The sequence below is a fragment of the Protopterus annectens genome, chromosome 1.part1 (genome assembly GCF_019279795.1).
Source record: "Protopterus annectens isolate FY-2018-M chromosome 1.part1, PAN1.0, whole genome shotgun sequence".
In the NCBI taxonomy this organism is placed as follows: domain Eukaryota; kingdom Metazoa; phylum Chordata; order Ceratodontiformes; family Protopteridae; genus Protopterus; species Protopterus annectens.
In genome coordinates, this window is record NC_056726.1 from 1494292687 (window position 1) to 1494314651 (window position 21965).

The 21965-nt window shown below is 42.6% G+C and overlaps 1 protein-coding gene across 1 annotated transcript in view; it reads right to left on the bottom strand.

The window, feature by feature from the left end:
* Positions 1-388: 388 nt before the first annotated feature.
* LOC122811107 (1-phosphatidylinositol phosphodiesterase-like) overlaps positions 389-21965 on the bottom strand; it is a 76811-nt gene continuing 55234 nt past the window's right edge. The window contains exon 2 of the mRNA XM_044082696.1: positions 389-1489. Coding sequence (XP_043938631.1) covers positions 647-1474 — 828 coding nt within the window. The 5' untranslated portion in view covers positions 1475-1489 and the 3' untranslated portion in view covers positions 389-646. The remainder of the gene's footprint in view (positions 1490-21965) is intronic.

Below are 21965 nucleotides of genomic sequence, written 5' to 3' on the forward strand. Positions count from 1 at the left end.
ATGCACACCTCACTGAAACAAACGTTAATCTTCATAAAGAACAGACTAATGTTACCAGGCTAATAACATGCACACCTCACTGAAACAAACGTTAATCTTCATAAAGAACAGACTAATGTTACCAGGCTAATAACATGCACATCTCACTGAAACAAACAGAACAATGAAAAGTGATCAAACAAAAAGAATAAGGACCAAAGATACAGACGCAGACAAAGACAGAGAGAAGAAGGAAGAACGTTGAAACAGAACAATGAAAGGAAATGGCAACAGTTTTGTTTGTTTCTTCATTAATATATGGTGCTGCAGATCAAATCACTAAAAACAAAACACTAACATAGTTATGATGGTTGTATAATATTTAAAGGTTTATTTTTGCTTTCAGTCTTATATCATTTGACCACATTATGTATTTGATCTCTAGTCTTTAAGTGTTTATGTTAAAAAGCTGTACATAAATGTTCTGACATAATTAAACATTATTTGGTTATAATTGTATGCTTCAGGAGTATTGGGAAGCAGCAGGTTTAATTTGGCAGTTTATTCATAATTATGCACAGGTAACTTTTGCTGTCAAAGCTTGCATTGATCAATTTTTTCTAATGTTACATTAGAATGCAGCTATATTAATATAAGCTAATTTTGATCAAAAATTACTTTTAATTGTATCACGGATGAGTTTTGGCCCAGGATAATCACTGACGACAATTCCTAGTCTTCCTTTTCGTCCAGTAATGTAGGAATGAAGTTTGGGATTCATTTTTCGTGCTAGTTCACGTGGTGCTTGTATACCAGATGTGAAACTTGAAAATGTTATGAACAGGGTATCACCTGAGCTTGTCTGTGCTTTATCTAGGTGAGCTTTGACCTCGTCCCACTTTTCATCTTCTCCAGCACTCCAAGTGTCTTCAAGATCTGCTGATGTGAAGTCAATTCCCAAATCGTAATCAAAAAAGTCTCTTAAAACAACAATCTTTCCACGGCATTCTCTCACATTTGGAATAATGTTTTTCAAATAAAATCTTTCTGCAGGATATTTACTAATTTCTGCCCTTAGTGTATCAGTGAAAGACCTTGTATTGCCTTCTGGTTTATACTCCTCCCTAATTCGCATAAGAAGCACTTCAGATGGATTGCCGTCCAAGTATGATATCATTTGCGACACTACGTCATTAAAATTACAATGCAGATAGAAGGCTTCATGATGGATCGGCAAACCATTATTGAAATGCCTACATCTAATGTCAAAGAATCGAACTCCAAGCCTCATTTGGGTATTTAAAGAAAGGCTTTGGCACCAAACCCAGATCAGGTCTCCATGACGGGCCATACTGTCATGTGTCCCAGGAATTGAAAGCTGTGATATTTTCTTCTCATCAGGAATAGATTTCATCCAGTCTTCATTGTATGATTCAGGTGGTGGGTCATCTGGCACATTCCAGTAATCAGGATCTTTAGCATTAATATTTCCCATTATTTCAAGGTATACCTAGGAAAATTTTAAACACAAGTAAGAAAAATGTTAACAACAACAAACAACTGTAGAACAGAATAAACATGGATATTACCAGAAAACATCACTTCCAACAAAATGCTAGAACAAAGTTGTTGCATTCCAACAGTATTGCAAAATTGAACTGGACAAGGATAATTCCGAGGCAAAATGACAAAACTTAAGAGCAATGGCTCAAATTCACAAATAGTATCTTCCACTTGCAGAGGGTAAAAGGAGCAGTTTTGAAAGATCACAGGAAATGTGACTCACAAAAATGTTAGCTGTAATGAGGAAGGAGCTCATATCAGCTAACTTCATGCCTCTGAATTGCTTGGTGTCACTGCTAACCTTAATCAGCACTTACTTGTGGAAATCATCTCTGGACAACCGTGCATATCATTGGCACATGCACACCTCCATTCACTTTCCCACAGACATGGGTGCACATACATGCACACACGCAGCCTGCTGCAGCCTCTTGTTATTTCCCTGCCCCTCATAATTTACAGATGCTTACATTCAGTCAGTTATACCAGACATTAGAGCTTCATTCTTCAGGTTCAGAATCTCCATAATGATGCTAGACTTGTAGCTCCAGTACCTTTTTCAGTTAGTCAATGTAATATTAAGAATGTCTTCTTAGTATTGTCTAACGTTCCCACATGGACACATCCCCAGCACTCAACTGTCCCTAAGTTTATGTAACATCCCTTACTTTGCCTCTTATACCTACCCTGTCCTTTTGTAACTCATGAATCATCACACTCATTCAATAATGCCAGACATTAGAGTTTCATGTTTCTTACTGTTGGGAAAATACTTCAGGATGGAAGGGCTAATGGGTCCTTTTGTATAGAGGACTAAAGTTCTGCTGCAGTAAGACACTGCTCTCTGTATTAAAAGAACAGAGTTTGAAGCATTTCCCCTTGTGTGTTTTAATGAGTTAAGGTACTGTTTAAATAATCACTCTGGCTCGTAGTGTTAGTGCAGAAGACTAAAGCTTTGCTTTCTTAAGGTGCTGGATTCTGTACTAACCGCACAGGGTTCAAAATCAAGCTTTTTAAGTGACTTATGGCAAAATTTAACTAATGCTCTGCCATCTAGTTTTCTCTATATGTCTTTCATCATGCACAACAATCTGTCATTGTATTACATTTTCAATTTCCTTACTGTGATTTTCAAAACTTCCCTGGTGTCTAGTGTATCCCCCCACTATTCTGTGATTTGCTCATTACTCTAGGAAAGTTTGGAGGTATTGCAGCCCCCTCCACATAAACACACACATTAACTACCATGAGTACATATCAGCATTTTCATGTGGTGGTTAACACCAACAGTCCATGCATCATGTTGATGCAGGCTCCCCCCTTACTATCTGCCACACACACACACTCACAGACATGCGCGCAACCATATGCCACATACCCCATACCTGTTCCTTAGTTGTCAGAATGCCCCTGATGTCTCCTTTGTTTTTCCTCCCCTCTGAATGCATGGATGACTAAAGTCAGTTAATCAAGTCAAACATTAGAGTTTCGCCCTGTGAAAGCATGGATGACTAAAGTCAGTTAATCATAGGTTCATAGGTTCATGGGTTCATAGGTTCATACTAGGCTATCTGCCGAGGGCATTTACAAGCCTAGCCCATGGTTTTGTGGCTTCGCCACCCTTTAGTATGGGGAACTATACCCATTATTTTGCTGTGCCTCTGTTGAGCAGTGACACTGAGGTAATCCCTGGGGTATATCTGCGATCTCCCATCCATTGGTCAAGATTTCTCTTGAACAAGGCCAGCCAGTGCTCTGCCTCACATATACCGGGATTTTATTCCACAGCATAGGAGTCTTTGGGTGATGAATCTATCCCTCCAGCACGTCCTATTAATAGCCGTGTCGAGGTTTAAGTCTCCATGCCCTTGTGGCTCTGGCGGATCTAGATTTTTGAGGTGAAGCATATTCATCAAATCTGGGTTTGACATGGCCTTGTATGTTAGGCAAAGGTCACCTCTGAGCAAGCGGTGGCGACTGAATAGAGCTGGAGTTCTTTCAGTCGGGCAGCATAGGACAGATGTTTGAGACCCTTTATCCTTTTGGTGAGGAACTTTTGTGGCCTCTCCAGCTGCTGCAAGTGTCGGGTCAGATACATTCGAATGGGGCATTGTACTCAATCATTGGTCTGATGAGTGATGAGTATAGGAGACTATGACCTCCCTTGATCTAGATGAGAATCCCTTCATGATAAGGTGGGCAATGTAGAAGGTCTTCCTAACTACTTTAGCTACATGGGTGTCGAATGACAGACTACTATCAACCTGGGTCCCCAGGTCCCTGATAACTTCTTCTGTACTCAGTGGATTGCCACCTATTTGGTAGCTAGGGGTAACCTTGTTTTTCCCGAAGGGTATGACTATGCATTTTTGGCATTTAACTTTAGGCCATGGCTCTGGCACCAGTTATCCGTTTCTGTGAGACCCTTCTGAAGGATATCTGTGTCAGATGTGTTTTCTACTATGGCGCCCAGTTTGCAGTCATCTGCAAACTTTGTCAGCTCATAACCCTCCTGTGTTTGCTTGTACTTGGAAAAGTAGATGCCAAACAAGAGTGGAGCCAGGACTGAGCCCTGTGGTACACCACTTGTGACAGGCTTTGAGTCTGACATGGCCAGCAACTCTGACCCTGTGGGTTCTGTCACTCAGCCAGTTTGCAACCCATCTTGTGATGTATGGGTTAACATTTAAGCTGATGAGTTTTTCAATGATACCCGAGTGGGGTATTGTATCGAAGGCCTTGCCAGATCGAGGTAGGCTGTATGGACTGCCTTTCCCTCATCAATGGCTTTGGTGACTGTTTGAAAAAAGTCAACCAAGTTTAGAAGGCATGATCTGCCTTTGACAAAGCCAAACTGGGATGGATCCAAAGTCTGCAAATTCCCTATGTCTTTATTTATGAGGTCCATTATGATCCTCTCCATGGCTTTGCAGATAAGGCTTGTCAAGCTAATGGGCGGTAATTTCCAGGGTCGGTGGAGGCACCGCCTTTGTGAAGTGGGACCACAGTTGCAGTCGCCACTCCTGGAGTGCGTATCCAGAGGTAAGACTATGATTAAACAGCTGTCCTAGCTGTGGGTTTAATTCCTCGTTGAGTTAAATTGGAGCACACAGCCGGGGACACCATCAGGTCCCATGGATGCTGTGTTTTTTGGTTTGGAGAGAGCAGTTCTCACTTGGGCGTTGGAGATGTTTGGGGGCTGCAATGGCTTGGTATAGATATCTCTCCTTTTGGGGAGGGAGATGTTTGCGCTGAACCTGTCAGCCAGTATGTTGGCAATGTCTGTAGGATCAGTAATCTTCACATCATTTTGAACTAGTTCTGAGCATATCTGGGAGTTTCCTCCCAGGTTTCTAACATAGCTAAAGAAGGCCTTATGATTGTCTTTTGAGTCTTTAGCTATTTTTCTCTCAAAATTTGCTTTGGATGATTTTATGAGAGCTCTTAGTTTTTACTTATAGTGATCAAGGGTGTCTTACCTTTTAAGGATTTTGCTCTATCTTGTAGTAGCTTCCTCCTTTTGTTGTAGAGTTTGTTTATGGCTGGGGTCCACCAGAGTGGGGCTTGCCTTTGGTACAAAAGAGTCTTTGTTTTGCTTGGGATTGCCTTATCCATGCAGTCCTGCAGGTGCTAGTAGAAGGCATTTGTAAGTGATTCAGCGGCTTGAGTACTGTTTTCCGTTTCGGGGGCCTTAAAGGAGACCACACTAGTCTTTAGAAGTGTGAAGTCGGCTTTGAGAAGTTCTTTACTGTGGTCTTTTTATTTCAGGTGGGGTGGGATGAGGACCTCCAGCGAGATTAGTTGTGATCTGATCTCACCAGTGAGGGTATACTTCCGGTGTTGAACATTGTGCTCCCATGTTCATTGATGATGAGATCAAGTATGTTTTCTCCTCTTGTGGGGATGGTGACTAGTTGTTCCATGGCATTTGAGTTTATGAATTCCAGGAACTTTTGGGCTAGGGTGTTTGGGCTTGAGTAGTGTTCCCAGTCTATATTAGGGTAATTGAAGTCACCTAGTATGATGGTGTTTGGTGATACATTTATCCCCTCTAGTGTTTTCAGGAAGGCCATGTGAGGTTCCTGAGTTTGTGAGGGTGGCCTGTAACATGCTACAATTTGCAGAGCAGTCTTGCCTATGGTTAATTGCACCTGGATGGTCTCCGATGCATCGTGCGTTGCCACCAGTATTGAGGTGTGGGTGTCTTTGATGAATATGGATACCCCCCCCTCCTTTCTTGGTATTGTCAGGATTTTGGGGCCGGAACGCATGATAAGAGGTAAAACCTGATAGTGCTGGGGTGCTCTCAGGAGCCTTGAACCAGGTTTCTGTCACTGCACAGACATCGATGTTCTCCATACTGAGAAGGGCCTCGAGTGCGTGCATTTTGAGATTTAGACTTCTGGCATTGAGCAGCATTACCCTTAGTTTTTTCCTTTTTGTGTTCTAGGGTGGTAGGTTTAGAATTTGAGCCTTGCCTAAAAAGGCACTATGGGGTGGCAAGAGCCTTTGCCAATATCCGGAATCCCAGGGTGACAGGTGCAAGCCGTCCCTTGAGCAGCGTGGCTTGTCCAGCATGTCATCCCAGGCAGACAGACATTGGATCCCCTTTGAATGACACCAGAGTTTAAGCCAATTGTTAAAGCTGATCATCTTATCTCTGTATTGTGGCATCATTCTTGGTGAAGGTAGGATACTGCTCAAGGTCAGGGTCATACCTGCCTGGGCTATAATCAGAGAGCTCCTCAATGTCTCTTTTCATGTAGTCCAAGGAGAGTGCGTCTCAGGTCGTTTACACCAGCGTGGACAATGACTGAGTCATATTTGTACCTGCTGTTGAGAGACCTGAGTGCTTGCGTTATGTGGCGGATTCTAGCGCCCGACAGGCAGCTTACTGTGACCTTCTCCTTACTCCAGTCTGGTGGCGGGGCGTCAGTGTGTCTGACTATGGAGTCACCAATGACTAGTGTGTCTGGCATTGTGTTTGGCCTTAAGGGCTGTGACTGTTTGACACTCTGACTGTGAGGTCTATGTGTTGCAGGTGTTGTGTTCTGAGGTGGTGGTTGTTTGGGTGTCTGCTTTGGTGGCCTCTGCTGTTTTGGTAGATTTTTGATCAGAGCCGCCCGAGTATGTCTTTGTGTGTTTATGTGTATGATTTGAGGTTGTGATGGTACTATGTGAGACTGGGTCTATAGTGTGTGTGGTAACCTTCTCCTCCTGACTGGTCTTGCCAGTCCTATGTTGAAGAGCTCAGCCTCCAGTTTGGCCGTATAGTTGCATCTCTCACATGTATTTGTGTTTTGTGGGAGGTGGAGTGGGTTGTCTGTGTACATGCGGCAATTGTAACATTGCCTCAACATTCAGGTTCACCAGCTGAGCAGGAGAGGACACTAGCAACTGATCCCTCGACATGCTAGAAGGACTAGACAAAAACTTTAAAAGAGATTCGAGGGCGTGGGGGACCGAGAAATGGGGGTTTGCCTTTTTGGGGTGCTATCTATAAGAGTGCAGTATCAAGGTAATAAGTACTGTAGGAGCAAGTGCTAGGTTTAACAGATAGAGAAAAGTCTACTTGGAGTCAAGTAGAGATGATCTTTTTAGGTATTAGAGAAAGTGCTAGTAACAGGGATGCTTAAAGGTAAGATTGAAAAGAATGCACTCTGCAGTGTGCACTAGAGAAGTTAGATATGAAAGTAGGTAACTTGAGTTTTACCTGTTTAAAAGTTAAGGTTTAGTGGAGAGTTACTATTTTTAAAACAGCAAGATGGACTGAAAGGGGGTAGTTACTTTTGTATTTTGGTACTATGAAATACTGGGATAATAAATTTAAATAATTGAAGGGGTGGGATTTCAAAAAGTGATGGTTTTGTGATTACTCACATAAGCCAGTGAAAGTAGAGAGAAATGAGATATATGGTCAGATTAACATAAGAACAAAGGTGGGCAACTAGAAAGACAGTTCCTTAAATAGAAATTTTAGTTCCTAGCTCCACCCCTCTGTTAACAAGTGATTTAAGTGACCTTTTCTGTCTTATGAATGAGTCCTTAATTAATCAGTTCTTATTTCTGCCTGACTCAGAACAGAGAGAGCTGTGGTCTCTTTTGAAGTTTTAATATGCTGTTAAACAGAATGCAAGCAAAACACAAGGTAAAGAAAACAAACTACAGTATTCAAAATATAGAAAGGCAATACAGAAATACAAAAAATAACAGCAAACTAACCTTTCCTACACAGCAAAGTGTAGCAGAGTCTGGATGAGCCTTTCTGGTAAAGCCTAAAATAAATTCCCACTGTCAGTCTCGAACCCAGGACCTTGGTAACATTAGTCCGTATGACCTACCACTAAGCCATGCCTGCTTTTTTTTTTTTTTTTTTTTTTTTTTTTTTTAGAGTTAGACATTAGAGTTTCGCCCTGTGAAAGCATGGATGACTAAAGTCAGTTAATCAAATCAGACATTAAGAGTTTCGCCCTGTGATAGCATGGATGACTAAAGTCAATCATGTCAGACATTAGAGTTCCACTCTTCTTATTGAGCAGAATGTTTACTGCAATTTTAGGTCTGTTGCTCTAGTAACTTTTTTAGTGATTCAACTGCATTTCAAACATTTTCCCTGATTTCAACCAGCATTCCTCCCAACTTTGTTCTGAAGACCCCCACCCCATGCAGAGATACATCCTTACAGGACATTCCTTCTGTTTCCTAGTGATGTGCTCTGCCCCTCTTCTTCAATTGGGTGGGAGGGTGGCCTAATGGTTAAGGTGTTTGCCTTACAAACACAAGGTGCAGGGTTTGAGTCTCACAAGGGATAATTGGCTAGGCTTAAAATGGCTCGCAAGGGCAGTTAGCTTAGTACTAATCTATGAACCTATAAACCTATTACTACTGAACTGTATTACTACTGAACTGTTGCAGTCCTAATGCCCAAGATACTTATTATATTGTACAACAATTGTCACTACACAAACATATTAGGTTAGTGCTACTGATTGCTGTACCAATGCTGGAGGGTACAGAGCCCCCCCCCCTTTTCTGCTTATTTTTGTAAATTTTATTTTTTGTGTAATACTATTCCTATTGCCTAATGGAGCTGAGGACTATTATTTTCCCTGGGAGATTTGAGAGTGCAGAGTTTTAAAACTGCACCTGAAACTCACTTAGACAAAAAAGAAAGCTACCAAAAGGGCAAATCAGGTAATTGCCATGGGGACAATGTGTTGGGGGCATGACTGGTCAACCCTGGTTGCTCTTTAATGCATATCAGCTTTTAAAAGCCTGTATTGAATTTGCAGTCAAATCTGAGTGTTTCATATGTGGCCTTAACAGTAGCAGGTTTGCTAAAGTTTAAAAGTAAAAAAAATATCTCTATACTTTTTGTCTAAAACCTGAGCACTGTAGTGCTCACTACAGAGTATAAACTGCAGCAAGCAGTTTGCTACACTTCACTAAAATGAGAGCAAGTAGGATCTGGAGTAGAGTGCAGAATGGGACCTGACTGGCTGGAGAAGGAGGGAGGGTGGGTGTTTGTTTTGTGTAGCTGGATAACTTAGAGGTACAGCTATGGGGCTTCCTTCGCCCCCATATATGCTGACCTCTTTATAGCATACCTGGAGGAATGTCTCATATATGATCCTTTGCACAACATTTACTTGAGGGAGATGGATATTTGGAGACGTTATCTTGATGATTGTTGGATGGTGTGGCATGGATGTAGACTATTTGATGGAATTTGTGGAACATTTGAACAGCAATGTTTGGGGTATTGAATTCTCTATAACATACCATAAGTGTACCATTGACTTTTTGGATGTCACGGTATATCGGAATGAGGACAATACCTAAGCACTAAAATACATAGGAAGTATCCACAATTTAATACACTACTTCATTCTTCCAGTATGCACCCATACACCATCCGCAACATCCCTAAATCACAATATCTGCGTCTTAAACGTATTAATTCATCTCCTCAGGATCATGAAGATGCCATCCAGGATTTAAATTATAGATTTCTTGATAGAGGTTATTCTATGAGGGACATATCTAGTGCCAGGTTGTGGACAGACCAGCAGTCTAGATCAGATCTTTTAAAATATCAGAGTAGGGATACTGTTAAAGGTGATACCATTAGATTTATTACCACATTTGGGAAAAATCATCAATTGATCAGAAGTGTGTTGAATAACAATTGGAATATACTTTTGGCTAATGAACATCTTCGTCATATTTTGACTGACGAATGTTCTATTTCTTACAGGAGGGGCAAAACTTTGGGCACGTTATTTTCTCATTATAAACATCAGGACAGTGGAGGTGCAACATATAGACAACTTACCCTTTCTGGTGATGAGTTGTTGGGGACTTTCCCGTGTGGTCATTGCACTTCCTGTTTAAGTATTAACAAAACTAAGGAATTTTCTAGTGCCAATACTAGTAAGATATTTGATATACGTATATTTGCCAATTGTTCAACATGCTGGGTGATTTATTTAGCCATATGTCAGTGTCAAGCTTTTTATGTGGGTAAAACCTCAAGGTCCCTCCGAACTAGAATTGGAGAACATCGTAGTGACATTCGGACTCATAAAATCAGTAATGCATTATATCAACATACTGTTAAGCATCCATCTGCTAAATTTATATTTTGTGCCATTGATAAAGTACAGGGCAATAGGTCCAACCAGACTGGTTGGCAGAGTGTCCTAAGTATGAAAGAGAAATACTGGATTATTCACCTGGGAGCTCTTTTTCTCAGGTTTGAATGACCATTTGTAATGTATTTTTATATATATATTAATAATATATATATATATTTGTTAGTTATTTAACACCACATCTTGGCCTTATATTATTGTTATTCACATTTATATTTTTGTCTAAATTGTATTATTCATGCACTGTTTGTGCATTTAAGAATTCCTACTTATTAGTTAGGTTTCAGTGTGAAGCATGTCTTTAAATCTGATTTTGTAACTAATTGGTAACCATTTGGCCATTGGTTGATTAATTATGTATGTATATATAAGGAGCATGTCCTATGGAATTATTATGGTTGTTATCCTCACTGAAGAAGGTACTATACCGAAACTAGTTTGAGGTTATGGAGAGTGTTTGTGTCTTTGACACTATTTTACTTCATTAAAGCCTTTGGGAACCTGTTGCTGGCTCTTGTTTGTTCCTGCACTTTAATGCATATCAGCTTTTAAAAGCCTGCATTGCATTTGCAGTCAAATCTGAGTGCTAGTGCTTCATATGTGGCCTTAACAGTAGCAGGTTTGCTAAAGTTTAAAAGTAAAAAAAATATCTCTATACTTTTTGTCTAAAACCACTACAGAGTATAAACTGCAGCAAGCAGTTTGCTACACTTTAAAAGAAAAAATACATTTTTTTTTACTAAAATGAGAGCAAGTAGGATCTGGAGTAGAGTATAGAATGGGACCTGACTGGCTGGAGAAGGAGGGAGGGTGTGGGTGTGGGTGTTTGTTTTGTGTAGCTGGATAACTGGTTAGTGTGCCAGTAGGAGTAGTAGACTTTTTTTTTAATTCTTCACTTGAAGAGCTGAGAGCATGGAGTGTTAGTTTGTGGGACTGGCACTGGGCTCTGGTTGAACCAGCAATGCTACTGTTTCTTTTTCCTTTTTTAATCTAAGTGCCTTTCAGGAACAGTCGTAAACAGATATCCCTAGTAGCTTATGTTTTCCTGATCCAGAATTGTGTCATTAAGGCATGATCTTAAAGACTCATCATAAACCACATCTATTGTAAATGCTGTTAAGGCCAGGAGTTATCTGTGGTGTTTACTGTTCCATAACCAATCTGTAAGTGGCATTAAATTATGAGAGTTATTTGTGGTGACCAGTGATTCCCTGACCCATTACTTTACCGTTATCCTTGGTGTCTAGTATCCCCAACCCACATCTCTGCAGTAATTCCTGGTTTCTAGTCTCAATCCTCAACCTTCATCTTCTGTAAGTGCTGTTAAGGTTCAAGAGTTATCCCTGGTGTCTGGTGTTGTTCCTAACCCACATCTTCTGTAATTGCCATTAAGTCATGAGAGTCATCCTTACTGTGTAAATGGTTCTCCTGATCGATGTCTTTACTGTTATCCCCTGTGTTTAGTGTATCCCTAGCCCACATTATCTTTTTTTCCCCAAGGTACCTTTAAGGCACAATATACAGAGTTCATCATGATGTCTAGTGTCCTCCACCCTTAAGTGCTGTTAAGGCATGATATTTAACAGTTGTCCTTGGTGGCTATTTTTCCCCTGACCCTAAGGCATGGTATTTAATAGTTATTCTTGCTGGCTAGTGTTCCCTTGATTTAAAGTGCAATTAAGCCACAATGTTTAATAGTTCTTCCTATTGACTAGTATTCCCCTGACCTTAAGTGTTGTTCATAGATGAATACTAGGCTAACTGCCTTGAAGGGGCATTTAACTGTAGTCAATATCCCCAGGTCAGAAGCAAACCTGTACCTTGCATCTATGAGGTGAAGACCTTAACCATTATGCCAAACCCATCCCTTATTTATGCCAACCACACTACCCCAATTTTAAGGCACAATTTTTGACACTTATCCCTGGTGACTAGTGTTCCCCCCAGTGATGCAGGATTTGCTCATTAGTCTATGGAAGTGTACAAGTATGGCAACCTCCCATTCCCTCACACATATATCTCACCTACTACCTTACTAACCTTCCACTGCGACCTCCTAGCAGACACACTCTTACACATGCACTCACACATGCAGCCACACATCCATGCACACATGCATACATACCACTAACATTATCTGTCCACTAAATTCAACAACATTTATCACAAGAGGTTACTAGGCTAATGGTCCTGTGGCACTTCCAAACCTAGCCAAGAGTTTATCCCCAAAAAGAAACCTCAGTCAGCACCTGTCACCCCTGTCAATGAGGGACACAGTTGGAACGCCTCAGACAAATTTGTGGTTTCTCATCCACTCATCTAGGTTGTGCTTGAAGAGGGTGAGCAAGGTGCTTTGTTTGACGTGCATGGGAAGTCTATTCCAGAGATGTGGCAGCCTCTGGGAGACAAACCAGTCTCTCCAGCAGGTTTTATTGATGTTGCATATTAGATTCAGGTTTTTTGAGCTGGTAATGTGTGAGGAGTTAGACTTACAGATATGGAGGATCTCTAGTAGGGCAGGGTCCAAGATTGCCTTGTAGGTGAGACATAGATCACTCCTGAGCAATCTGTATGATACCGAGTAGAGTGATAGTGATTTGAGCCTGTCTGCATAGGACAGGTAATGGAGGCCATGGATTCTCTTTGTGAGATATTTCAGTGGCCTTTCCAGTTGGTGCTGATGCTTGGAGAGGTACATCCCAAATGGGGCATTATACTCCATTACTGGTCTAATGAGGGAGGAGTATAGAGAGGTAATAACCTCCTTTTTTCTGGATGCAATCCCTTTGCTTATAAGATGAACCAAGTAAAAGGATTTTCTGACCCCTGCTGCTACATGATGGTTGAATGTGAGGTTGTTATCAACCTGAGTGCCCAGGTCTGTCACCACAGGTTGTGTGCTTAGGGGATTGCCATTGATGTAGTAATCAATAGAGGTTGTGTTTTTGCTGAATAGTATGATGAACCATTTCTTTGCATTCAGCTTTAGGCCATGACTTTGGCATCAGTCATTAGTTGCTGTGAGAGCCTCTTGCAGTATGTTAACTTAATTTGGGGAGTTAATGACAGCACCCAACTTACAGTCATCCACAAACTTGGTCAGCCACAGGCCCCTTGTCTTTGCCTGGACCTCTGAGAAATAGATGCCAAACAGTAGGGGTCCCAAGACAGATCCCTGGGGAACTTCGCTAGTGACAGGTCTGCTATCAGAGGTGGAAGTTCCTATTTTGACTTTGAAGGTCCTGTCAGTGAGCCAGTTGGCCACCCACCTGATGAGACAGGGATTTACACTGAGTTGTGTTAGCTTTTCGATGATGGCCGAGTGGGGGATTGTGTCAAAGGCCTTGGCCAAGTCAAGGTAAGCTGTATGTACTGACTTTCCCTCATTCAGGACCTTGGTGACAGTCTCAAAGAAGTCAAACAGGTTCAACAGGCAAGATCTTCCCTTGACAAAACCAAACTGGATGGGGTCAAGGGCTTGGAGAGTGCCTATGTCCTTGTTTATGAGATCCATAATATTACACTCCATGGCTTTACAGATCAGGCTTGTCAAGCTAATGGGGCGATAGTTTCCAGGGTCAGTAGTGGGATCACTTTTGTGCAAGGAGATAACAATGGAAGTTCTCCACTCTGCTGGAATGAAGCCAGTACTTCGGCTGTGATTGAATAGGGTGATCAATGGAGAAGCCAGTTCTTGCTGGAGATGGTGCAGAATACATCCTGGGATACTGGATGCTGTGTTCTCTGCCTTGGATAGGACTTGTAACACTTGATCTACAGAGATGTGAGGTGCGGGACAAGTATCAGGGGATATCGAAAGGGCCTTTGGGGGAGAACTGGGTGGTGAAGTTTGCACTGAACCTATCTGCTAGCAGGTTGACTAAGTCAATAGGATCAGTGTAAGTGACACTGTTTGTGAGAGTAACGAACAGGTTAAAATGGATTTCAGTGGATTTTTTCCAAAAATGTAAAATAAATGTTCTGAATTTCATTGTGTATAGTACACACAGTTAACTGACTTGGCAAAAACATATAGCTTGGCATTCATTTTTAATAAGAATCAAAAGTAAAATATTTTATTTCTTATAAACTGTGCAGCTTGTAAAATGTATTATCTACAAGCAGGTGAAGACAAACTCTTGTATGTAGCTGTGTCTTGTCAATATGATATTCAAGATAGGCCAAGGAAGAAAGGAGTTATTCTTCAGAAACAGAATGTTTAATATATGGAAAACAGACTGTAAGCAGACCAGCTTGAGAGGAAATACATATTATTCTGGCAAATTTACAAAACTGCTGATGCAGGCAGAAAAGACACTATAAAGATTGGGACTTTGAGAGACTTTGATTATTCTAAGCTGAAGTACATTTGATTCATTACCTTTCATTGTTAAACTAGATGTCAACTTCAGATGCAGTAAACGAATGTCATAACAGCAGAACTGTTTCAGTGTTTTCATTGATTAAAGGTATAGACTACCTAAATAGTGCAGTACAACTTTAATCTTAACACTGTTAAATACGAATTCAGAACAAATCTGGGCTTTGCCACGGAGGTTCCTGATGTAACTGAAAAAGACTTTATGTTTCTCTAAATATCGAACAGGTAACTGTTTCACCAAGCTCTATATGCTATCTAATGTCTTCTGCTTTTAATTGTGTCTGACCATGTGAATTGTGGGTCCCTATTAGGGAACACCACGAACCATTGTACATAATCACTTTATTTTTATTCTTTGTTGTAAATGTTTTTATATTTTTTATATTTTTAAATGTTATATTTGTCTATTTGGAGCTTTTCTCCCCGGACCTCTGCTGAAAATGGACATATATACAGTCGGACTATCCCTTTAAACAAATGTAAAATAAAATAAATAAATAAATTTGCCTTTGGTATGGAGGCTACTTTTGATCCGTAATTTGTCTTGGAGGTTTTCACTAGTGATCTAATTTGCTTGTTGAGGGTAAGGAGGGAGTTTTTCTGGTTTAGAATTTGTTCCCTTTTACCCTTGGACAAGAGTTTCTTTCTTTTGTTGTAAAGCTTGTTGATAGAGGATGTCCACCAAACAGGTCTGTGTTTCCTTGAGGAGCAGGTTTTAGTTCTATTGAGTATGGCTGAGTCTGTGCAGTTGTGCAGATGCTTGTATACTGCATTGGCATACTTCTTAGTATAGTTGTCTGTGTCCTCTGAGGGAGGTGGTGGTGTGAAGCCAAAAATACCCTCCCATAGGAGGTTGTATCAGCTTTTGAGAATTTTTATAGCTTGATTATGACTGGGAGGGTGGTTGGGAGAGAAACTTTGAAAGAGATAGTCCAATGATCTGATCTCACCTGGGAAAAACATACTATGCTAGGGGGACATCGGTCACCCATGCTGGTAAGAACCAAGTCCAGAATGTTATATCCCCTTGTGGAGGATGAGATGAGCTGACCCAGTGAGTTAGAATTGATGATGTTGAGGAATTGTTAAGAGAGGGCATTAGTTCAAGAATAGTTCACCCAGTCTATGGTGGGATAGTTGAAGTCACCAAGGATCAGGGAATTAGGGGGTACCTTGATGGAGTCAAGTAGATCCAGGTTATTGGAGTGGGTGTCCTGAGTCATTGAGGGGGGTCTATAGCTAGCTATAACTTGGATGGGTGTCTTGCCAACTGTCAGTTGTACCTTGAGAAGTTCCAGTGTGTCATACTGGCAAACCAGTCTGGTGGTGTGCCTGCTGTTAATGAAGATAGAGACACCACAAATCTTAGTCTTCTCAACCTCATTTTCAGGTGGGAATGTGTGGAATGAGGTATAACCTGGTAAGGCAGGGGTGCTCTCCGCAGCCCTGAACCAAGTTTCCATGACAGTACAGACATCAGGATCCTCAGTGCAAGGAGGGTCTCCAGTTAGTCCCTTTTCAGGTTAAGGCTCAGAGCTTTAAACAGCATGACCTTCAATTTACTTTTTGACAGATCTTTTAAGTTGGAAGGTTTGTCTTTTTGATATTGCCTAAAAAATGCACAATGATGTAACATGGCTGTGGAGACAGCCCACTGTGGTGCTGCATGATATTACACAGCTGTAGAGAAATCCTACCATGGTGCTGCATGATGTAACATGGCTGTGGAGACAGCCTACCATGGTGCTGCATGATATAAGAAGGCTGTAGAGACAGCCTACCTTAGTGCTGCATGATATAACACAGCTGTGGGGAAAGCCTACATTGTGTGGCATGATGCAACATGGCTGTGGAAACAACCCACTTTAGTGCTGCATGATGTAATATGGCTGTGGAGAGAGCCTACCATGACACTGCATGATGTAATGTGGCTGCGGAGACAGCCTACCATGGTGCTGCATGATATAACACAGCTGTGGAGACACCCTACCATGGTGCTGCATGATGTAATACAGATATGGAGTGATCCTACCATGGTGCTGCAAAATAAAACACAGCTGTGCAAACATCCTACTGTGGTGCTGCATGATATAACACAGCTCAGTGGACAGCCCACTGTGGTGCAGTATGATGCAAGATGGCTCTGGTGACAGCCTACTATGGTGCTGCATGATGTGAAACAGCTATGAAGGCAGCTTGCTGTAGTGCTGTATGATGTATCATGCCTCTGCAGACAGCCTACCATGGTGCTGCATGACATAACATGGATGTGGAGATAGCTTACTGTGATGCTGCATGATGTAACATGACTGTGGAGAGAGTCAGCTTTATTACTGCATGATGTAATATGGCTGTGGTGCTGCATGATGTAACATGGCTGTGGAGATAGCCTAACATGGAGACCACCTACCATGGTGCTGCATGATTTAATACAATACAGAGACAACCCACTCTAGTGCTGCATGATGTAACATAGGTTGGTACTAAGCTAACGGCCCTTGCGAGCCATTTTAAGCCTAACCCAATTATCCCTTGTGAGACTCAAACACTGTACCTTGTGCTTGCAAGGCAAACACCTTAACCATTAGGTCACCCTCTCAACCCCCATGGCTGTGGAGACAGCCTACCATGGTGCTGCATGACATGACATGACTGTGGAGACAGGATACTATGGTGATGGCATGATGTAACATAGCTGTGGAGACAGCCTACCATGGTGCTGCATGACATAACACAGCTATGGAGACACCCTACCATGGTGCTGCATGATGTAATACAGCTGTGGAGACATCCTACCATGGTGCTGCAAGATAAAACACAGCTGTGAAAACAACCTACTGTGGTGTTGCATGATATAACGCAGCTCTGTCGACAACCCACTGTGGTGTAGTATGATGTAAGATGGCTCTGGTGACAGCCTACTATGGTGCTGCATGATATAACATGGATGCGGAGAGAGCCAGCTCTGTTACTGCATGATGTAACATGGTTGTGAAGACAGCTGGCTGTGGTGCTGCATGATGTAACACAGATGTCCCAAGACAAGTGTCAAGTGGAGTACCTCAGGCTTCAGTCCTGGGACCACTCTTGTTTGGCATCTACTTCTCTGAAGTACAGGCCAACACTAAGGGACTCTGGCTAACAAAGTTTGCAGATGACTGCAAACTGGGAGCCATTATTGAATCCCCAAATTATGTGGATATTCTACAAAAGGGCCTTACAGAAACAGATGCCTGGTGCCAGATCCATGGGCTCAAGCTTAATGCCAAGAAATGTATAGTTATCTCCTTTGGAAAAAAAATGTACCCATGAATTACCACATAGGTGGCAGGACACTAAACATCGAAATTGTGATGAGAGACTTAGGAACACAGGTGGACAGTGGTCTCACTTTCGATAACCACATCACCACAACAGTCAGAAAATCCTTCTATGTGGCACACCTCATCACTAAGGGCTTTTCATCCAGAAAAAAGGAGGTCATTGTACCACTGTACTCACCCCTCATTAGACCCATTATAGAGTATAATGCCCCATTTGGTATGTACCTCACAAGACATCTGCAACAGCTTGAAAGGCCACAGAAATACCTCACTAAAAGAATCATAGGCCTAAAGCAGATGCCATATGCTGACTGTCTAAAAAAACTCCAGCTATACTCTGTAGCATATTGTCTACTCAGCGGCGATTTCTGCTTAACATACAAGGCCATGTTAAACCCTGAGCTGTTGGACATGCTCCACTTAAAGAAATCCCAATTCTTCAGAGCCACATGCTCCAGGGATCTAAACCTTATCATCACAATGAACAAAACATGCTGGAGGGATAAGTTCCTGACCCAGAGTCTCCCCATACTCTGGAATAGACTGCCCATACATGTCAAGCAGAGCGCCTCATTGGCCCTCTTCAAAAGAAACCTTGATGATTGGATGGGAGATAGGAAATTCACCTCAGGGATCATGTGAGTCACCCTGCTAGACAGGGGCCCAGAAAAGTAAATATTGTCGGATGAAATATCCAGGGAATTGTTATGGCTAGGCTTGCATAGGCCTTAGAGCCGATAGCCTAGTACCAACCTATGAACCTATGTAGAGACAACCTACCATGGTGCTGCATGATGTCACATGGCTGTAGAGACAGCATACTATGGTGCGACATGATTTAATACAATACAGAGACAACCCACTGTAGTGCTGCATGATGTAACATGGCCATAGAGACAGCCTACCATGGTGCTGCATGATATAACACAGCTGTGAAAACAACCTTCTGTGGTGCTGCATGATGTAACATGGCTGTGGAGACAGCCTACCATGGTGCTGCATGATGTAACATGGCTCTGTAGACAGCTTAGCATGGTGCTGCATGATGTAACATGGCTCTGTTGACAGCTTAGCATGGTGCTGCATGATATAACACAGCTGTAGAGACAACTCACTGTGGTGCTGTATGATGTTACATGGCTCTGGAGACAGCCTGCCATGGTGCTGCATGATGTAAACCAGCTGTGAAGGCAGCTTGCTGTGGTGCTGTATGATGTGTCGTGCCTCTGCAAACAGCCTACCATGGTGCTGCATGATATAACATGGCTGTGGAGATAACCTGCTGTGATGCTGCATGATGTAGGATAGCTGTGGAGAGAGCCTGCTCTGTTGCTGCATGATGTAGTACAGCTGTGGAGACAGCATACTGAGGTGCTGCATGATGTAACATGGCTGTGGAGACAGCCCGCTCTGGTGATGCATGATGTAACACAGCTGTGGAGACAACCTACCATGATGCTGCATGATGTAACACTGGTGTGAAGCCAGCTTACCATGGTGCTGCATGATATAAGACAGCTGTAGAAACAGCCTCCCATGGTGCTGCCTGATATAACACAGCTGTGCTGACAACCTATTGTTGTGCTGCATGATGTAACATGATTATGGAGACAGCATGTTGTGGTGCTGCATGATTTAAATCAGCTGTGCAGACAGCCTACAATGGTGTGTAACAATGTAAAATGGCTTTGGAGACAACCTGTCCCAGTGCTGCATGGTTTAACACAGCTGTGCAGACAGCCCACTGCAGAGCTCATGATTTAATATAGCTGTGGAGAAAGCCTACAGTGGTGCTGAATTATATAACATGGCTGTGCAGACAACCTACCATGGTGCTGCATGTTGAAACATGGCTTTGAGACAGGCTTCCATGGTGCTGCACGATGTAACATGGCTGTGGAGACAGCCCACTGTGGTACTGCATGATATTACTAAGCTGTGGAGACAGCCTGCTGTGGTGCTGTATGATGTAACACAGCAGTGGAGACAGCCTACCATGTTGCTGCATGATTTAATACAGCTGTTGAGACAACCCACTGTAGTGCTGAATGATGTTACACAGCTGTAGAGATATCCTACCATGGTGCTACATGATGTAACATGGATGTGGAGACAGCCTACCATGGTGCTGCATGATATAACAAAACTGTGCAAAAAACCTACAATTGTGCTGCATGAAATAACACAACTGGGTAGACAACCCACTGAGGTACTGTATAATGCAACATGGCACTGGAGATAACCTACTGTGGTGCTGCATGGTGTAACATGGCTATGAAGACAGCCTACCATGGTGCTGCATGATAACATAGCTGTGGAGACAACTCACTGTGGTGCTGAATGATGTAACATGGCTCTGGAGACAGCCTACCATCATGCAGCATGATGTAAAATAGCTGTGAAGGCAGCTTGCTGTGGGGCTGTATGATATAACATGCCTCTGCAGACAGCCTACCATGTTGCTGTCTAATATAACATGGCAGTGGAGACAGCCTGCTTTGGTGTTTCATGATGTAACATGGCTGTGGAGAGAGACAGCTGTGTTGCTGTATGATGTAATACAGCTGTGGAGACAGCTTGCTATGGTGCTGTATGATGTAACTTGGCTGTGGAGCTGAATGATGCAACACAGCTGTGGAGACAGCCTACCATGGTGCTGCATGATATAACATAGTTGTGTACACAGCCTACCATGGTGGTGCATGAAATAACACAGTTGTGGAGAAAACCTACCATAGTACTGCATGATATAACACAGATGTGGTGACAACCTACCATGGTGCTGCATGATGTAACATGGCTGTGGAGACAGCATATCATGGCACTGCATGATGAACCACAGCTCTGGAGACAACCTAACAAGGTGCTGCAAGATATAACATGGCTGTGGAGACAGCTTACCATGGAGCTGCATGATGTAACATGGCTGAGAAGACAGCCTGTTGTGGTGCTGCATGATTTAAAACAGCTGTGCAGACAGCCTACAATGGTGTAGCATGACATAACGTGGCTGTGGTGACAGCTTACCATGGTGCTGCATGATGTAACTTAGCTGTGCATACAACCTACCATTGTGCTGCATAATAAAACACAGTTGCGAAGGCAACTTGCTGTGATGCTATATGTTGTATCATGCCTCTGCAGACAGCTGACCATGGTGTTTCATGACATAACACAGCTGTGCAAATAACCTATAATTGTGCTGCATGAAATAACACAGCTGGGTAGACAACCCACTGTGGTGCTGTATGATGTAACATGGAGACAGCCTACCATGGTGCTGCATGGTGTAACATGGCTGTGAACACAGCCTACCATGATGCATGATAACACAGCTGTGGAGACAACTCACTGTGGTGCTGTATGGTGTAGCATGGCTCTGGAGACAGCCTAACATTGTGCTGCATGATGCAAAACAGCTGTGAAGGCAGCTTGCTGTGCAGCTGTATGATGTAACATGCCTCTGCTGACAGCCTACCATGCGGCTGCCTGATATAACATGGCAGTGGAGACAGCCTGCTTTGGTGTTTCATGATGTAACACGGCTGTGGAGAGAGCCAGCTGTGTTGCTGCATGATTTAATATAGTTGTGGAAAAAGCTTGCTGTGGTGCCGCATGATGTAACATGGCTGAGAAGACAGTTTGCTGTGGTGCTGAATGATGCAACAGAGTTGTGGAGACAACCTACCATGGTGCTACATGAAGTAACATAGTTGTGTAGACAGCCTACCATGGTGCTGCATGATGTAACACAGCTGTGGAGACAACCTACCAAGGTGCTGCAAGATAAAGCATGGCAGTGGAGATAGCTTACCATGGAGCTGCATGATGTAACATGGCTGTGGAGACAGCCTATCATGGTGCTGCATGATATACCACAGCAATGGAGACAGCCTACCATGGTGTTGCAAGATGTAACATGACTGTGGAGACACCCTATAATGGTGCTGCATGATATATCACAGCTGTGGAGATAGCATACCATGGTGCTGCATTATGTAACATGGCTCCAGAGACAGCCTACCATGGTTTTGCATGATATAACACAGCTGTGCAGACAGCTTA